This window comes from Bacillus rossius, chromosome 16 (genome assembly GCF_032445375.1).
Source record: "Bacillus rossius redtenbacheri isolate Brsri chromosome 16, Brsri_v3, whole genome shotgun sequence".
Classification (NCBI taxonomy): domain Eukaryota; kingdom Metazoa; phylum Arthropoda; class Insecta; order Phasmatodea; family Bacillidae; genus Bacillus; species Bacillus rossius.
In genome coordinates, this window is record NC_086343.1 from 17169227 (window position 1) to 17189495 (window position 20269).

A 20269-nucleotide genomic window follows, 5' to 3' on the forward strand; every position below is an offset into this window, starting at 1 on the left:
GGCTCCTGCTTCGGAACAGGACTACCGCTCACGGGAGAGTGGCTCCCAAACTCAGGGTCGCGGGTACAGTCTTGAATGTCACAACCCTAGTTTCCAGAAGACATTAATTTAAATTTAATTAAATACAAAACCACGAGGGGGAAACATTTAAGCTTGGATTCACACGCCGAGTTGATTATATTTCAATTTCTTGTCATTATTATTAAATAAGGGATCTTCCTGCAAAATTTATTGCATTTGTTGTTGGGTCCCAAATTTCCTCATCAGGTATTCACTGGACGTTATTTTAGAGTTGTAAAAGGTAAAACAAGTGATCATAAACATGAACAATTGTGTGACTTAATATCACTATTAGAAAACACTCAGTAAATATCTAATGAGATCATTTGAGATGAAACAGAAAATGCAAGAGAGCTATTGTAATAAATTTACGTGTAAAAGCTTTCCAATAAAAGTAATGTATAGAAAATAAAATAACCAGCATAGCATAATGAGACTAGGCCCAGCAAAGGATGTAATTGTGTTAGTGAGTCTGGATGTCTGCAACGCTTGCTGGTGCTTCTAATGCAGTGTCGTCTTTTAATCGCCAGGCTCTGAATTGGTACGCAGTCTTCTCATTGCGCATAGGGTAACTGCCGGATTTGAGCAGTAACCATAACATTATATGACTAAGAAATGAAGATTACTGTCTAAAGCCTGTACCTATGGTTAAGGACAAGATTATATAGGGGATTGCGATAAGACTGAAATATAAACACAAAGTATGGCAATTCAACATATAACTATTAAATCAGCTATGTACAGCCCCTTTAAATATTATATTTTATGTTTATATTACTCTTAATAAAAATAATAACTGTTTTAGAAAACCTTTGGCTGGCTAATACTAAGGGATTCTGAAAAGTAGCAGAGCCTTTTTCTTGCAGACTCTGATAGTTGCAAGCATTGTTCAAAAATTTCCTACTGGCCTAAGTATCATCTAAAAAAGCATTAAAAAAATTATTTGAAATCATAGAAATTAAAATTGCCTACAAGATTGAATTGTTTTAACAAACAGCACAGTTTAGTTAGAAATTTTATTAAATATGTATTCGAACAATTTACTTTCACCAGAAATAGAAAACATGGTAAATTTTAGTTTTGTAACTGTGCAGTTAAGTATTCTAGTATGATTCAAACGAAACAAACAAAAATGTTCAGGGTATACGCTAACATATTTAAATGGCACACTGTATATTATAAATAAAATTCTTAAACAAGTATAAATAACAAACACATTTTAAGACCTACCACAACAGCTGTGAGTAATAATGGCTCTTGTTTTGTACACTGTTAAATGACGGTGATGAAAAATGAGAATCTGATGTTATTCTACCACAATGGAAAAACAATGCACAACAAACAACTAAAATAATGTTGACCAGGACAACAACACACATGGCAAATGACTATAAAAAAAACCTCACAAGACTCATCAAAATAATGTAATTACTGCAAAATAAAATTTGTAGTTCAATGGAAGAAAAAGCTATTTAATTGCAATCTTACAACACCGTCATGCAAGTGAACTATTTATACATTGAGAAAATATTGATTTCAAAAGTCAAAAAGAATGTTTTTTGTTTATAGAATGTTTTACATTTGATAGCAGAAATTGTTCAAATTCTGTTTAAAAAGTCAAAAAAGTAGTAATATGCATATGAATCTTATTTTTGTGGAAAATGATTAAGACAGTAAATAAAGAATAGTTGCCTCTCTCCCTTACAGTAAACAAATGTGTTCAATGTACTTAATACTACAGCATCAATGATAACTGTAGCAAAACCAAAAGGGATGACTTAAATCTGTATTTTCAAATCATACCTAACCATACCGTTAAAATGAAAAATTATCAGAAAAGTATTAGTCATATCATTCATAATACATTTTGACACAATCTAGAGAAAACATCAGAAACTAAAAAAAAAATTACTTTACATATTTCCCCCCTTATTTTTATGGTTTCACCCCTCTCATAGCTAATTACTAAACCTGCAGTCTGATAAAATTGATTTTTGTTAATTTATACCACTTAGTACCTATCAGGAGCTATTTTTTACTTTTTAAAACCTCTGCAATTACTTGACACTTGATTCAATTTAAATACTTCCTTTTTCTTTCTTTTCCATGCAGTATTTTTTATGTACATACTGTATATAAAGATAACTTAAGAAAATAGGTAAAGGGACTTGAAGCATTTACAAAAATTGATGAAACAATTTCCTCTCCAAAATCAAAGTTGCATAGTAATAGAGCAATAAACGTCAACTTATTTCAATGTAAAATTCATGGTAGAAAATGAATTGATTGGATGATTTTATCTGTAGGTTTTGTTCACGTAGCAACCTGAGCATCCTACCAGCATTGAAGCGGTATCATAAAACAGATGTTTCAGACATAATATCTTCTCTGAGGTAAGAAAACTTTCACCATGTATATATTCCACTAATTTACTTTGCTAGTGTCTCAAGAATAATTTTGGTCATCTTTCTAACAAAATCAAAAAGAACATACAGCTTCCCCTGATAAATAAGAACCAAGCCACCAATAATCTGAAATAGAGCCAAGAACTTCATTATTTTCAACATCGTACTGTAGAGACTTTTTAAATTTCACTTTAGACTTCAATATGGCTGAACTTTCTTTACAATTTCATTCCACATAAGTGATGTCAAAATATCTTAAACATGAGACGAAAACATATTCAAAATATCATCACAATCACAAAAACTTTATACTATTTTAATTATAGAAGCTGACCCATTTTGACCTCAAAATAAATTCCTTAAAGACACTTCTATCTTCAGATTGGCTAAACTTTTTCTGCTTAAGGCTTTTTTTTTTATAAATTATATCACTGTAATTGTATGTGTATCTGTTTATTGTTTTCAAACAAATTTACGAAAAGTTCAAGTAACACAATCAATAAATGCATTTATTAATCAACATTTTCTCAAATTCATAATATTACTAAAATATACAACTGGAAAACAACTTGTGCAGTGTAATATAGAAATCATACAGCTGAACAAAATGACTGCACCATAGTATGCAGACAACCGCAATACTTACTCACTGACTTAGGGTCCTATGTCATGATGCATGATGTTACAATAAACAAGAAAAATTTTTTATTGCTCGATTTGTTCATATGGGACCTCTTAAAGTAAATTACACAAAGCTCTTTGAGGCAGAAAACTAGCATGCACATATATAACTTTTAAGGCACTATACAGAGGGATAAAGATGTGACAACAAAAAAATTTATGTGAAAATGACCTGTAAATTCCAAGCAGTAGACAATTAAAGTTCACAAAAATTTCTTTCTGATAACGGTAACCAAAATATAAGCACTAATACGGCATATCCTTAATTTCCGGCTTAATAAATGTTACGTGCAAATAGACTGTCAATCAGTAGAAGCTAGAAAATTTGTAAAGTATCAAATGGCTATTTAAAAATTGAAATATCACATAATATTGAACATTTTAAAAAGATATTAGTTACCAAATTTGTACACATGAATAAGTAAAGATTTATTTTTAGTGTGAATATTAATTTGAAATATGTAAATCAATTCAATACCCAGATATCAATATTATGGTTTTACTATACATTCAATTAAAATTTTAGTTTGTTCTTAAGAAAAACAAAAACATTTTACAAGTCACGATGAAAAATTATTTTATTAAAATAAATAGAAATACTTACACTTCATAAAAATCCTTGAAAACGTCCATTTACAGGTTTGCAAAATCCCATAAACACAATTTGGATGAAATCAACAGGGCAAAAAAGTAAAACAAAAGAGGAGACACAACAGGGTGAAGCCTAGACATCGGTGGAAGTGCAATTTTCATAGATTTAAAGCATTTTTTTACAAGTTTAATTACAGTACGCACTACTTTGGCATAGAAATATAGTTCTCGTAAAAGAATTCTCATGTGTAGGTAATAATAAAAGCCAGCACATCTCGCAACTTGAGCAACTTCACAAACTAGAGTATAGTAATGAAAAAAAAAAAAAAAAAGCACTGCTTTAAAAATTATTTGGAAATAAACATTTTTCTTTCATTATCTCTTGAGCTATGCTTCTAAAATATTTATGCTGCACTTAAAAACATATACTTATAATTTTTTTACAGTTGTTGACATCCTGCTGTTAGCTTAATAATATAAATGAACCATTTTTGTTTGGTATAAATTTTCTTACAATATATATTAAAAATATTTATATATATTTTTTTAATACATGAAGGTTTTCAAATGATTATAATAATCATTAAAACTTGGCATTTCAAATGGAGGCGTTCTTTAATTTTAAAATTAGTGTTTGTAATGACAAAAAAAAATTAACGACAAAACAAATTCGTAACGTGTAATGTTTTATAAGTATATCTCTAGTATTTGGTATAATCTAATCCACATTCGTTTGGTATGTAACAGTGGCTGCAGCATAATATTCTCGGCAACAGCTAAAGAGCTCGCCTGCTCGCACGGCAGTCAAAGGAAAGCGGGGTTTTCGCCGGCCGAAAAGGGAAACGCACAGGCGCAGACCCGAGGGGGGCACAACTGGCGAGATGCGCTGCTCGTAGGCCCTACGGACTGGCAGCCTCGAGGTTTACCTCTGCGTGAGACTTCTTCTCGGAGCCGTCTCCTCCCGAGGCCTGGGCCACCTTGGCCCGCTTCTTGCGCCGATGCCTGTCCTCGCCCGACGCAGAGGCCCTGGAACCAACCGTCGCGACCATGCACACCCCACGCGACCTCACGCTCCGAAAGCTTACATTCAAGACAGCAGCAGTGCATAGAAAGACCACACTACCTTTAAGTTTTGTAGAGTGTTCTGAACACGGAGGCATTGGGTTGGAAATAATGCAAGAGCACAAGGATGCAACACGCAACGAACAAAAAGAAAGTTATAGTAGTTTGTAAAATGAGTAAGTCACAAGACATACCAACCCTATGACCAGAAACAAAAATGCAAAAATTTTTTTTTTTCAGAGGCAAAAATTAATTACTGATATGAACAACGTAAATAAATGAAAACGTAATGTATATGGTTTTCAATGTCCATTAAATTTGTCTCTTTGGACCACAAAGTAGGAGAATCCTTTTGTTTTTGTGAGGTTACAAATTTCCCCCCGCAAGTATAGAAATAGATAGAACCTTGGTTCGTGCAGAGTAACAGATAAATATAGGTGATTGCAGTTGTGAGCTAACCTTAAAATAATTAACCATGTCTTCTGTATACTAGTGCAAGGAGTGTTGCTTAAACATCATAAAAGCTTACTGGCCGGAAAATACGGCAATTGTGGCAGATATCACTCGTTTAGCGTGAATATATTTTTTACTTCCTAATTATCAACAGTTCTTATGACCAACCATTCTAAATATGATACAATTCCTTATCTGGTACGATTCCTCCTTACTGCTTGAAAATCGACGGATCAGATTCCAGGTAGGATCGGTGGAATTGAAGCACCGAAGAATCGACATGCCCCATCCCTAGTAAAATTACTTGCAACTGGTGATGTAATTAAGCCAAGAGAAGCCAGTTTTGTGAAAAATAAATCTTATATTTCTCTGTTTTTTTTTTTTTTGGATGCAACACTCAAAACCCAAAATTTGTATTTTAAAAGCAAAACCGGAAATCTGCCTGTTTAACTTGGGTGGAAACAAAACGAAAGCTCTTTTAAGACCTAACGTAATTACTCGCTCAAGTCGGAGTTGTCACTGGCGGACGCAGTGTTGCCGGAGGATGAGGACGCTCTCTGACGCTTGTGGTGCTCTTTGTCCTTTTTCTTCTCCTTGTTCGAGCTCTTCTTCTTGGAGTGCTTGGGAGACGTCGATCTAGCGGGCAAAGCACAGCACACTGCAGGCAGTGCCACAGAACACACACTGTGGTCACTATGTTAGAAAACTAAAAACTAACACATTAGCACCAACTTTTAACTGTTGCAAGAAAATAATCACTAAACTTCAGTCCTTTGGAAGGTAGAAAGATGGAGAACGAACCAAAAAAAAAAAAAAAAAAAAATACCCTATAAATGAAAGAAGTGCATTTTATAAAGTCCCTCTAAAAGATGACAGTAAATATGAAAAAAAAAACCCTACAATTATATTACTTTCATTAATAAAATAATAATATATAAATTAATAGTATTCAAAAAATATTTTCCAAAGTTTGTAATCTGAAATTAGTACATAACACAAAAAATAATATACGCTCATTCAACTTAACTGAATGTAATTAATTGATAAGCTTATATGCTATTTTTTAAAAAAAATTATTTTCCAAAAACCATCAACAACCAAACATTTTTTCAAGAACATAAGATTGCATAATGGTTAATGGTGGATAAGGAAATTGAACAAAATTGTGACAATGATACTGTAACAAGTTTGCAACATGTTAAAACTAAAAGTGACTAAAATCTATGGAGAATAAAGTATTCACACAGTTAAAGCAACACACAAGTATTGTATTGCAAATAATAAAAATCGTTACTAAGTTGATGTTTGTAAGTAGCCAGAAATAGCTTAATATGTCTTAATGTGTAGTATGTAATAATTTTTCTAATTCAGGTTACAAGCTCCTATTTTCTCACGTTGCTAAAAAATCTCACATTCTAAGAAAATTATACAAACAAAAAACCATGAGAAACACATAAAAGCTCATCAATGCTCAACAGAAAACTTAAAATTACATAGGCAGTACAACACATGGTGATGAACACAATCTTAGCCAATAGCCATGAACCATTTAATCATACACAATATGATTTTTTTTATGATTACGACAAAACTCTATAGTTAATAACATAGAAATTAAAAGTTTACAGACTGTGAAAAATTGAATATTAAAAATTTAAACTATATTTTAATTTCTGGCTCTTCAATCAAAAAACTAATCTTGCTATGAATTTTCAGTTAATAATTTGAAAAATAGAATATAGAGTACTTCTAATGATGGTGCTAAGTTGATGGTGTGAACTTACTTAAAATAACTTCATTAGCAATTCTGGTTAAACAAATAAGCTTAGATGTACAGCACTGACAAAGGGAATACTATTACCTTTCAAACCCATCAACACGGACTGACTTGTCAGAAAGACAGAGAGATAAAATTAACAATTTGTATTTCTGACAAAACATACTTTTCATAACACCATATGCACAGCAAAAGAAGAGAACTATATAGAGACAAGCAAAACAATTTCCTTGTAGTAACTGCTTTTGAAAGAACTACTTTTAAATTATTTATATACTGGTGTACTAAACATTTATTTTACGTGGCAAGAAATAATGATAGCGACACCTGCCCCTCAAAATAACACTGATTAGCGCGGTTTTGAAGTTGACGACGCCAATAAATTATGGTACAATTTTAAGTAGTGGGGTCATTGATTCAAAGTAGCGCTGTTTTAATTTAAGCGAATTTTTATTTCCGTGTGCACAATGACAATGGCATTTGTGTAACATTAAAAACAATGCAACAAATTAATAATGTGATGAATCAACAAACAATATTTTGCACTTTCCCTAATAGCTATTCACTTCCTTCATTGCGTATTTAACTTCGATGACGGCCTGAGTGTTAAGCCAACAATTATTTTACGCCATCCTGCATGTCAGCAGCAGCTTAAGAAAAAAAAGCCAGAAGTTTTCAGGGATAGTTTACCTCACATCCACTACAATGTGCTAGTGGCAAATGCACTCATGGAAAATCATGGCACGCACACACACATTTAGTAAGCAACAGGGTCTGGAATTATGTAAAAGGTAAAATAATCTTTATAATAATAAAAAAAGTTAAGTTTATGCTCTTTTAGTTCTTATTAGGACTGAAATATATTTTCAATATTAATAACATTGTTATTTTGTAACTCAGAAATGTTGTAAGCGGTTACTTAGGAATGTTATGCCCAAGCCCTATTATGTAAACAATGTGAATATATTAAATTTAATTTAAGGTTTTTCAGACTCAAAATGTTATTCAATATTTATTCAAAAGAATTTCAAGTGTATTTAGACTTATATTTGTACTGTAAATTAATTTTAATGGGAGTAGTGTCATGATTAAAATGATGGTCAACAGGCAGACTTGACTAATTGGAAAATGAATTATTTTTGTTAACATGTACTCTTATGGAAAAAAGGTATTTAAATAGTGCTGTTTTGATTGGCACTCTGTTTCCCTGGAACGAATTAGAGCGTTACTTCGAGGGGTGGGTATAATTTAAACTTATAATCAGAAACCTGCAAATCATGGTTTCTTAAATAATATATACAAAGCACTAAGAAAAACAGATACAACGTTTTAGGTCAGAGATTCAACTTACAAAAACATATACTATATTTACAATAATTTATTTTTACATGTTTAAAAATATTAATCAATGCCTGCAAATACAGTATTTAATGAAGAATTGTAAGTTGAAAAATCTGTGCACACACCCTTATGTGCCAAAAGCAAAAACAAAATGAAAAATATTTTTTTTTTAAATCGAGTTTTTATTATAATAGAAATATTCTCAAACTAGTAAAATAACAGAACATATCTATATACTGTATATATGTAAAATATTATTTTTAATTGATTAAAAAACCAGCCGAATTAGGCTTGTTTTCTGGGTGGGTGTGTGTGTGTGTATATTCATCTATTTTTGTCCAGTCTTCAGAAATTATTTATGACACACAGTGAAATAAAAACTACAGAATTTTGATGTTTACGAAAAAATTTCAACATTAAAACTAATAATCCAAAATAAATCAAGTTCAAAAATATTTTTATTATTAATATAATAATTTGTATGCATAAAATTTCAAAATTACAATCTATACAAGTTTATGTAGATCTTAAAAGTTATGATTAGCATTCAAGTTTTATTTTGGTTACATACATCATTATTTATGTTAAAATATTTTTATTCATAAAGAGAGTTATTTTAAAAATTCCTGTCTGGCATCTACATTAAAGAGAGATTTTTTTTGTCTAGCAGGTAAATTAAAAAATCTTGTGTTAAACACATATTATACAACACAATGTTTTAATACATAACTAGCCTGGTAGGAATCGTGAAAAATTCCAATAATACAATTTTCTCTAAGTAATAAAAAAAAGCTAATCAATGGTTGCTGTAAAATGTTCTTATTTTAATTATTTATAATACTTTACATGCAGGAAGAAAATGGGAAAATGTAAAAATCTTAAGACAAATTACAAATATTAGGCAAAATTATGAACCCCTAAATAAATTTAAAAATTTCTTTTTATCAATTACTTGATTTCCAACGTATTTCTGATTTTTCCTGAAACAGTATATTACTACAACAACTGCTATAAAATATATAATTCAAGTGCTTACATTAGCTTTGCAAACTAATACTGTCTAATATTTTTTGAACATTAAAATTCAGCATAAAAATATATATACAAGCTTAAAATGTTATCGTCCTTAAAAAAATATTACGAGACATTGCCTAAAAATTCTGAAACTTACCTCATATGTACATTAATTTTCCTTTTGCCTGTACTGTTTAAAGAAAAGTATTACTTAGTAGGAAAATATACAAAGTCACCTAAAAACCACTAACAATTTCAAATCTACACACTGGAAAAATGACCATTTTTAAATTGAAGCAAAAGTACCTGTCCTTTTTGTGTTTCTTTGACTTCTTTTTCTTTTCTTTTTTAGATTCTGGACTTGATTCACTGTAACACATGAACAAAAGAAAAATGTATTAGTTATAAGTTTATTTGTAAAAATAAATAAATAAACAAACCAAAGGCTAAAATAATTAAAAACAAAAATTAATATCATGCGCTGTTGTGTGGTAACGGAGAAATTTAAAAAAAAAAGCTCTTTTAACAATTTTTTTTAAATTTAATTAAAATATACTACAGTAAAACTTGATTAACCATCACCACCCAAACCAGGTCTGTAACGTATAGCTGAACAGACGGATAGCAGAAATCTCTTAATGCATATGTACAGTAACACGATTTCACTTATGTAGCAGTTCATTTTTCATAGCTATCTCTGGTCACATCAAACTTCTACAATATATTGTAAAGTGACAATCTGCCGTGCAATGATGGAACAGCGATTATTCTCGAACCTTGTGTTTATGCAGGGCCGGCGCGTCCATATAGGCGAACTAGGCAACCGCCTAGGGCGCCAAGTAGCTGGGGGCGGCGCACCACGACACATAACAGCTGATATAATATGTTTAACGATTATTAAAACTAGATGAAAATGGAATTTTGTAACAGTTTTGAATGTTTATATTGATATAAGTAATTATTTAAAGTCCCTGGTGACCTGTTTATGATTTGCAATAAGTAAAACAGTAAAAACAAAAACACAAGCCTGATTACATTTGATTGTTGACAAAATCTTAGGCTTACGTGATGTATTTTGAGGCAAGGAAAACATTTTTGGGGTGTCCGGCGGAGGGGGGAGGGGGGTGGCGCATTAAGGTTTTTCGCCTAGGGCGCCAATTTACCTTGCACCGGCCCTGTGTTTATGGAAAGATCACAGTGTGTTGAGTCCGTGGTCACCTGTCCTGGTCGTGCTTCTTCTTCTTCTTGCCGCGGTCGGGCGGCTGCTCAGGGCTGGGCGTGCGCACCAGCGTGTACTTCTTGCCCTGCTCGGCCGCCGCCTTGGCCTGGGCCTCCTTCACGTGCCGCTGGGGGTCCAGGCTGCTGCCCTCCACAAAGTACTCCGAGATGCCGAACGCCTCCCGCAGCTTGGCGTTCTTCTCCTGCTGCGCCTCCGCGATCTGGTGGGTCTCCCGCACGCTGCGAACCAACACACACCAACTCCCGCACGCTGCGAACCAACACACACCACCTCCCGCACGCTGCGAACCAACACACACCACCTCCCGCACGCTGCGAACCAACACACACCACCTCCCGCAAGCTGCGAACCAACACACACCACCTCCCGCACGCTGCGAACCAACACACACCACCTCCCGCAAGCTGCAAACCAACACACACCACCTCCCGCAAGCTGCGAACCAACACACACCACCTCCCGCAAGCTGCGAACCAACACACACCACCTCCCGCAAGCTGCGAACCAACACACACCACCTCCCGCAAGCTGCGAACCAACACACACCACCTCCCGCAAGCTGCGAACCAACACACACCACCTCCCGCAAGCTGCGAACCAACACACACCACCTCCCGCAAGCTGCGAACCAACACACACCACCTCCCGCACGCTGCGAACCAACACACACCACCTCCCGCACGCTGCGAACCAACACACACCACCTCCCGCAAGCTGCGAACCAACACACACCACCTCCCGCACGCTGCGAACCAACACACACCACCTCCCGCACGCTGCGAACCAACACACACCACCTCCCGCAAGCTGCGAACCAACACACACCACCTCCCGCAAGCTGCGAACCAACACACACCACCTCCCGCACGCTGCGAACCAACACACACAACCTCCCGCAAGCTGCGAACCAACACACACCACCTCCCGCACGCTGCGAACCAACACACACCACCTCCCGAGCTAGCCCACAATCCAGAACCGTCAAGAATTGCGGGAAGAACAAGCAGCACCACAGGACCACCAAACAACTGCTGGAAGAACCAGGAATACATAATGTCCAACACCACCAATAACTGCTAGAAGAACCATGACCACCACATATCCACCAAAAATTTCATTGAAGAGCAAGGAATACTTAATTTCCAAGTCACAATATCAATTGTTACCACCAATGTTTGCTGGAAGAACCAAGAACGTCACAAGACCACCAAAAATTTCTGCAAGAAAACGGATTACATAATGTCCAAGTCACAACCAATGGTTACCACCAATGTTTGCTGGAAGAACCAGGAACATCACCAGACCACCAAAAACTGCTGGAAGAACAAGGAACATCGCAACAGAAACCCAAGCTTCGCTACAATGTCACCATCTAGGGAGATTATACCAAACCTAAAAGAATTAGGAATTTCAACACATAAATATAAATAATATTCAAAAGTTTGACGAAAATAATATAAGAAATAACTACTTCATCACCGGTTCAACCAACCAATGAAATAAGTGGCTGAAATGAGGCTCTGCATTGGATAAGTTGTGGGTAAAACTGCAGAACTGGGGGGAAAACAAACTGACTGACTGCAACATTAGAAAAGTTTTCCAAACGTGCAAAAATAAGGGCCAGACCTCAGCTGATATTTATTTATTTTTGCACAATGACCAAATTTCCATTAGTTTTAAATTCTATAGATACTACCGTGAATACTATATACATTCTTCAAGGTTAATAGTTGGAAATTTAGAAGTTAATAAAATAATTTCAATAAATGGTTAGTTTAGTTTTGAAGTTCACTAACATTGTCTCTACGTCACATCGAATTGCCTCACTATGTCTCACACAGACTACAGTGTAATCTTTGAACTTTTAAATATTAGGTATGGATTATCACAGTACGGAAATTAATTTGAAATCAGGCCATTTTGGGGGGGGGGGGGGGGGGGGAAAGTAAAAAGTGGATGGTGGTTTATCTCTTTGAAATTTTGGTTAAATGAGCCAATTTTTAAAATAACTTGCAAGTTTGCATGAAATAGTGCATTGTTAACAGTATGGATAGACATTATAACTTTTTTGCAAATTGGTCATGCAAATAAATCCCCCCCCCACCCCCACCCCAAAAAAAAGTATAGCATGTGATATTTTATTTTGCATTATCAATAGTGTGGTTATTCAGAATTTAGGATAGTATAATTTATAAAATTGTAGTCACAGTATATAATAATATGGTGCAGGGTAGGTATTTTGAAAATTAAAACATATATATATATATAACTTGAAAATTACCGCACCTTTTTTCTTGTTTAATTTTTTTGTTTCAAAACTGTCATTAATTGGCCTATCAACTGTTCTTCGTTTTCAACATTTGAGTTCTGGGACATACTGTATAACTAAGCCTTTTTTGGACTGCTTGTTGCTAGATGGCACGGTCACACGTGACTGGATGACTCCTTGCTCCTTGCTCCTAACTGGCTCCTCAGGGTCGAGACAGTCATATCCATAACACCGACGTGAAGTAGATGTGTACGTGCTTCAAGTCTGCTTCAATACCCAATGAATCACCGCGAAATAACAGCGGCTCTAACCATCTGAAGTTGGGAGCGGCTGGAATGACTTCATGTAAGCTTTTGGACATACGCCATTGCTAAGATCATGTATGTCTGTAGAAGAAGAAGGGAAAAAAAAAAACACACAAATTAAGCAAAAAATTGCTGTTGTCAGGATATAAACACCACTTAATATTCCATAACAGGAATATGGTCAACAAACAAAGAAAAACAAAGAAAAATGGACTAACAGAACGAAAAAACCCCCACAAATGATGACAGCACAAAAATATTGAACCCAAAAAAATTCAGCACAACAGTTGAAATGAGACAAAAACACAGCAAAACAAAAAGACGAAACCAGTGTTTTTGTCTCATTTCAACTGTTGTGCTGAATTTTTTTGGGTTCAATATTTTTGTGCTGTCATCATTTGTGGGTTTTTTTTCGTTCTGTTAGTCCATTTTTCTTTGTTTTTCTTTGTTTGTTGACCATATTCCTGTTATGGAATATTAAGTGGTGTTTAAAGCATGACAACAGCGATTTTTTTGATTAATTTGTGTTTTTTTTTGTAGTTTTCTTCTACAGACATACACATGATCTTAGCAATGGCGTATGTCCAAAAGCTTACATCAAGTCATGCACTCCCCACTGCACAAATCTTTCGAAGATAATACCAGGCTGGAATACACTACGCATCACAGCGACGACGCCAGGTAGAAGGGAGACATGCAGGGGGCACGAAGCAGGGACCACAGAGCCCGCGGGGACAGGGTGAAGAAGGGAGGGAGGGGAGGGTTGCGATCAATACACCAGTCCACGCGGCCGAAGCGACGACTCGTGTGTCCTGAAACACCAGGGAGCCGGGTGTAAATGATGGAGTTGGGACGGAGTTCCCCTTCACCCGCCTACTTTTGTCACAGCTGAAAAAAAACAAAAAAACAAGAAAACATAATAGGCTGTGTTCTCCTAAAGTATATAACAACAATCCACGAGGAACGAAACTCAATTTTACGCGACTATTTCATTGGTCTACCTACAGCTTTCTTCGTAAAAAAAAAGCCCCCGTGGGGAAAAAAAAAAGCGCTCGCCTAGCCACGGGTGTATGTGTGTTAGTGATGGCGGGATGATAAGCGCGACGCTCGCTGGTGCTTCTAGCGCGGTGTCGCCTCTGGACTGGCGCGAAGTCTTCTCGTCGTGCGTGGAGGAAACTACGAGACTTCAGCTGTGACCACAACATCGTATGACGGAGAAATTAAAGATAAAGGAGTAATGCAAGAATCTGTACCCGGATGTTTCATGCCTAACAAGTATTCTGAAAACACGCCTTTCAGCCATTTACACTCTCACTACTTACATTCACACTCTTATGTACCCACGTTTTCTTTTTTCTTCTTCTCTCTTTCTTACTATTGAAAATGTAAAAGTACTCTGTAATATTTGGTTTTTGTGGTTGTACAGTATGTTTGTATATATGTATGTATGTATGTATGTATGTATGTATGTATGTATTAATTGACTTGTTCTATATCCCAGAGTCCTTACCTCCATATGGGATATACAGATCAAAAACTGAATAAATAAATAAATAAATACAAAATGCAGTAACAGAACTACTAATGCGCTCTCGGCGTTTTCTTAAATGAAAATAGACGCCACTCTGATATCTGGAGCAGTTTTTTAAATCGCGTGGTTTCTTCTGAAGTTCTTCGCAACGTATGGGTGCCCGGGTAGGCGGGGGCCTCAAAATCACAGCAGCATAATTTGGCATCATTGTTTCCTACACTGATTCTCGAGTAATGGATTGAGCTGTAGCAAAACGTACGTATTCGGTACTGAGTAACGGGTGCGCCATCCAGTAACGAGTAACGAAACGTTACACACGAATGCATTTCGTTACTCGCATGTTTCGTATGTTTTACGCATGCACGCGCATATTCGATGATTTTACGTTACAAAGAACGATGTTTGTTTATTAAATAAAGTATAATTTGCAAATTCATCGACCAAGTTTTTTTTACTATTTATAAGAAAGTATTTTTTACAAATTAGAAATATGTATATTTTTCATTATCGCGTATTTTCACGTTTTTTGTTCTTATCTTAAAATAGATAATATAATAAAGCCGCTCTAATGAGATTTAATTGTTTCTTGATTAACAAAAACTGTTAATTATCAAATATTGTTAATTGTTTATATTCTATTTGTTATTATTTACGCGACGTCATACTGTACGCGTACGCAATACGACTCGATTCGTTGCTGCAACATAACATAGAATGTTATGCGGTATCAGAAGTAACGAGTAACGTAACGATACGATAGTAACGAGTACTAATTGTTATAGCAACGAATACATGCGGGTACGCTTTTTTTCGTTACTTTTACACCTCTAGTAATGGAGTTTATTGTGGACAGCGGGAACCTCGGATGAGCAAAGTCTCGGGTGACACGGATCGAATGAGAAAACCGTCTTGGTTTTCAGTTGGCGCAGTGGTTATCATTTTTCGGGTTGACATTTCTCCAGCTTTTCTTCACTGTTGATTCTTCCACGTCACTCTATTATTTGCCCAACCGGTAAACGGCATATTTGAGGTTTGGTTTGGTTTGGTTTGGTTTGGTTTTATAAACTTCTTTTGTCGGAAGTAGATTACACATGGCATAAGCCAAGAAACACAATAGTAGACAATGAACAATTCACATACACTAGCTGCAATACCAGACGTATCCATTGTCTCTTCTTTGAGGTAAAATTCTTTGTACGTTTTCGAGAACAGTTGGATCATTTTTCATAGGTCCTCAAGTAAATGTTTCAACAGTCTTTGCTGGCAATAGCACTTTAGGTCGGCTCGGATAATAAGGAGCCTCAATTTATCGAGATACTACTACAGGAACGTAAACTAGATTAGTTTCCACCCCGTGCAAGGACTCATTTTGCCCCCCCCCCCCCCCCCCCCCACAATTTTTTTAAATTCCCAAACTAACCAAACCAAAACATTTCCCGATAACACATCATATTGCCACCAAATATTAATTCCACTATGCCAAATATTCCTGATTAAGCTTAGATGGTTAATACATATATTTATTTACAGTCATTTCATTTCTAATACATCGCATGTTTTAATAGCACGCGAAAAATGCAAAACAATTTTTGGGTTTAAAGGCAATGCTGGTGCCTATACTGCGCGATATGGTTTTAATTCTTAAAGACAAATTTATTTAATTATATGCAGCCTTTGAAAATTACAAAAAATTCTGAAGATTTTAAATAGCTAGGTAAAATCAATTTTTTTTTCTTAAATAAATTAAACACTATCACACAGCATCCAGTAAAAATGACATCAAACCTAAGAGGTTCCAGTTTTATATTCCATTTCATTCTTATCCATACTGCACGAAAACATTGAAATATGAAACGTTACCAGCTAATTATGCAAAACGTATACACGTATATCAATTTTTTTTTTAAGTTTGGCCACTTAAAAAGTCAGCAAATTTAACCGCGTGGAATGTAAATATAAAATAATGACCTGGAATGGGGCGCAGCCCCTTAATAATTTCATTTTCAACCCCCCTTAATAATTTCATTTTCAACCAAGATCCCAAATTTAAGAACAACAGTTGATTCTTGAGCGATCACTTCGGGTCGGAGATTTTTCACTTGTGAAAAATTTCCTTCCGGGATTCAGGCGAGCCGATTCTTCAACTGTTTCATTTTTAGAAGCGGGATCACTGTGCAAGGTTCTTCCTAATCCCTAATTTCCAGGGCCGGCGCGTCCATATAGGCGAACTAGGCAACCGCCTAGGGCGCCAAGTAGCTGGGGGCGGCGCAGCACGACACACAACAGCTCATATAATATGTTTAACGATTATTGAAACTAGATGAAAATGGATTTTTGTAACAGTTTGGAATGTTTATATTGATATAAGTAATTATTTAAAGTCCACGGTGACCTGTTTATAATTTGTAATAAGTTAAAAAGTAAAAAAAAAAAAAACAAGCCTGCTTACATTTGATTGTTCACAAAATCGTGATGTATTTTGAGACAAGGAAAATTTTTTTGGGGTGTACGGCCCGGGGGGGGGGGGGGGGGCATTAAGATTTTTCGCCTAGGGCGTCAATTTACCTTGCACCGGCCCTGCGTAATTTCCGATTTATGCCGGTGTCACAAGCTAGAGCGGTTGCCAGTTCCTAGTCGGCGATTTCTTCTGGATCGATTGTTTGCATGTTTCATTTTTATCGATTTACTCGAGTGTATTCTTGACGGACGTACACTCCGCACTCTAAGAAAAAACAGTCGAAACGCTGTGGAAGTGTTAGCTGCAGCGGCAGAAACGAAATAGCGAAGACCAGCTTTGGAGTAAAAGATGGTGTTACATCACGGATATCTGATAAAACGGAACACGGCCTCAGAATTGTGATGTGTCATATGTGTTTCCTTATCCATTAATCTATCTTAGATATGTAGATTCCACGAATATGATGTTTTTCAAGGCAAAAAGTTGTATCTTGTGATTGTTTCTAAACTATCCATACATTATTGTAACGCGGTAAAATTATGTAGTTTGTATTATTATTTTACGTCAGCGACACGTTTTGAGACGGTTGGAGAGCTTTTATTCAATTACACATCTTTGACACTCAACCAATTATTCAGATACAATTCAAAGACCCATTAAGGCCTTTAAAAGACCGTACGTGTGTTTTCAACTTTTTTATTTTATTTACAAGCAGCCGAAGTTCGCAGATAGAAGTCATAGACTTATTCTGTATACACGTTTGTGTATATACAATAGGTGTATTAGTAGATCACTGAAAAAAAAAATTCGCGTTATTTTTGGAGAGAGGTGCACCATTACACATTTGAACACCATTCTCGTTGGACCACAGTAAGTTTCGATACGCACCGAGGAACAAGAAGCAAACAACAACGTGACGGAATTCAAACGATCCCAATCGCACGCAACGCGGCTTGGAATGAAGGAAAAACGTGTCAGCGGGCCCAAAGGACAGCAGACACTCGACTTATCTGTATGGGCAGGGACGTAATTAGAGGGGGGCAGACGGGGCTTGTGCCCTGGGCGCCGGATTTAAGGGGGCGCTGAACTGCCAAAGTAGTTTTTACTATAAAAGTTTACTTATATAATTATATACTTAGAACAGAAAAAAAAATGTCGGAGTGCAGATGAACTGAAGTATTTTTATTGAAAGAGACATACATGCATATCGTCAAATATTTAAAAACTGTGATTTTTAACGTACCGACCAAACATGCGACGTGTTAAAAATTTAAAAATGACTGCAAATAATTATATTTATTTACCATCTAAGTTTAATTAAATATCCGGAATAGTGTAGTGGAACTAATATGTGGTGTCGATAGGAGGTATTGACGGGAATTTGGTTCGGTTGTTCTTTTTAAAACGACGGGGTACCAAAATGAGTTCTGCCCGGGTGGAAACTAGTCTAGTTACGTCCCTGTGTGCGGGTGCGCGCACACTTCATCACGTTGTACAACACAGACGGTGGTGCGTGCTGGGGACCTATGAAACGGCCCCGTGGAGCAGAGAGAGAGAACCAATTTGAACGACGTCGAAAGACGACTCACGCGTTCACGCAACGCCGACGCACCTCAAGTTCCTCTCCGTTTCAGAGTTCCCCTCCTCCCCTTTCCAAAGACCCCAACCACCGCCAAAAAAGGCCTGCGGGCGTGGCGGCGTGCCATTATCCGACTGAGCCGCCCGTGAGCCGCTTATACCCCCCCCTCTTCCCCCCAAACATCTCTTCCGAAGGAAAAGGGTGATGGGTTGGCGGGCGGCGAATTTCCACAGGTGCGTCCCGAACAGCAGTCAGAACCGCCATCTCCATCAAAATCATGGCCCCCCACAAGGGTGGGGCTGGTTGAACCCCTGGGTCTAGGGCCCGGACCCGTTTATTTATATCCCAGTGTGTGAAATAAATATACATCCTCGCTGTGGTTATTTTAAAGTAAAATAATTTTGTAAATAAAGCTTAGCCTGGACTTATAAAAATAGTAACCATAATTGGACGGTCTCCGGGTAAAAGGTTAACAAGTCAAGAATTCACTTTTTGCAGGAGAAACAAAAAAACTCTTAGATAAAAATCGAATTTAAATACTTAAATTTTTCTTGCATTATTCTTTTGTTTACCAACATATTTACCAACATAGTTGCCAATGATTAAAATTGCATTACATATTCTAAGTATAATTAAAGAGTTTATTGCTGGAATAAACTAAAAATCACCAAAATGTGACTTGTTACCTTTTACCCGGAGACCGTCCAATTTTACCCTCTATTTTCAGGTTGAATAACATTCTAAAAAGAGTGTAGGTAAGAAATAACCATGCAATTATAATGTAGCAGGTGACTGCAAAATTGTGGATCCAGGGCCCGTAATCGAATGCGGAGGCCATGGTCCCAGTATACATTGCTGTCAAGCATCACATATTTGCCGTTTTTACTATCGATACTGAAACGGAACAAATAAGCCTTTTTGATGTCTAACATCTCAGCTCACGGTACACGGTATCTGGTGGAAGTGATTTCGCGAATGCGACGGAAGTCAAGTGTAAACAACTACGGTGCTGCCATCTGTGGCGGATGGTGCGAACCAAAGTTCATTAAGTGAAACTTCGTAGTATTAACTGTTTAATGAATTTTAACAAAACCAACATCATTTTAATGAAATTCCTTGCCGAAAATCAGGTCCAAACATGTGTTTTGTAGTTTTCAAATCTTTTTCTCTTTAAATGGAGCCGTTTCATTATATAGTTTAAAATTTCCGTCTCCTAATCAAATGATTCAATAGACTACGTAGCAGCAGCGAATTCTAGCGGCGGGTGCTGAAACCACGTGTAATTCGCGTCCAGAAATGTAGTTTAATTTTTTTTGCATATATTTATTACGCTCGGTATTTGCAACATGAGAACACATGCATTGTTCGTTACCGATGTTACACGTAACACATCATTGGAGAGTACTGAAATACCTGCTCAATTTTATTTATTTATTTATTACAGAAACGGAGAAACTTAAGGGTCCCGCCTGCCTGGACAACCATAAGGTGTGCACAGCTTCA

General features: G+C 36.2%; 1 protein-coding gene across 1 annotated transcript in view; it reads right to left on the minus strand.

Moving 5' to 3' along the window:
- Window positions 1–20269, minus strand: part of LOC134540333 (serine/arginine repetitive matrix protein 2) — a 60805-nt gene that overhangs the window by 15457 nt on the left and 25079 nt on the right. The window contains exons 4-7 of the mRNA XM_063382995.1: window positions 10603–10842; window positions 9691–9753; window positions 5751–5888; window positions 4664–4763 (exon numbers count right to left, since the gene is read on the minus strand). Of these exons, the coding sequence (XP_063239065.1) occupies window positions 4664–4763; window positions 5751–5888; window positions 9691–9753; window positions 10603–10842 (541 nt within the window). The remainder of the gene's footprint in view (window positions 1–4663; window positions 4764–5750; window positions 5889–9690; window positions 9754–10602; window positions 10843–20269) is intronic.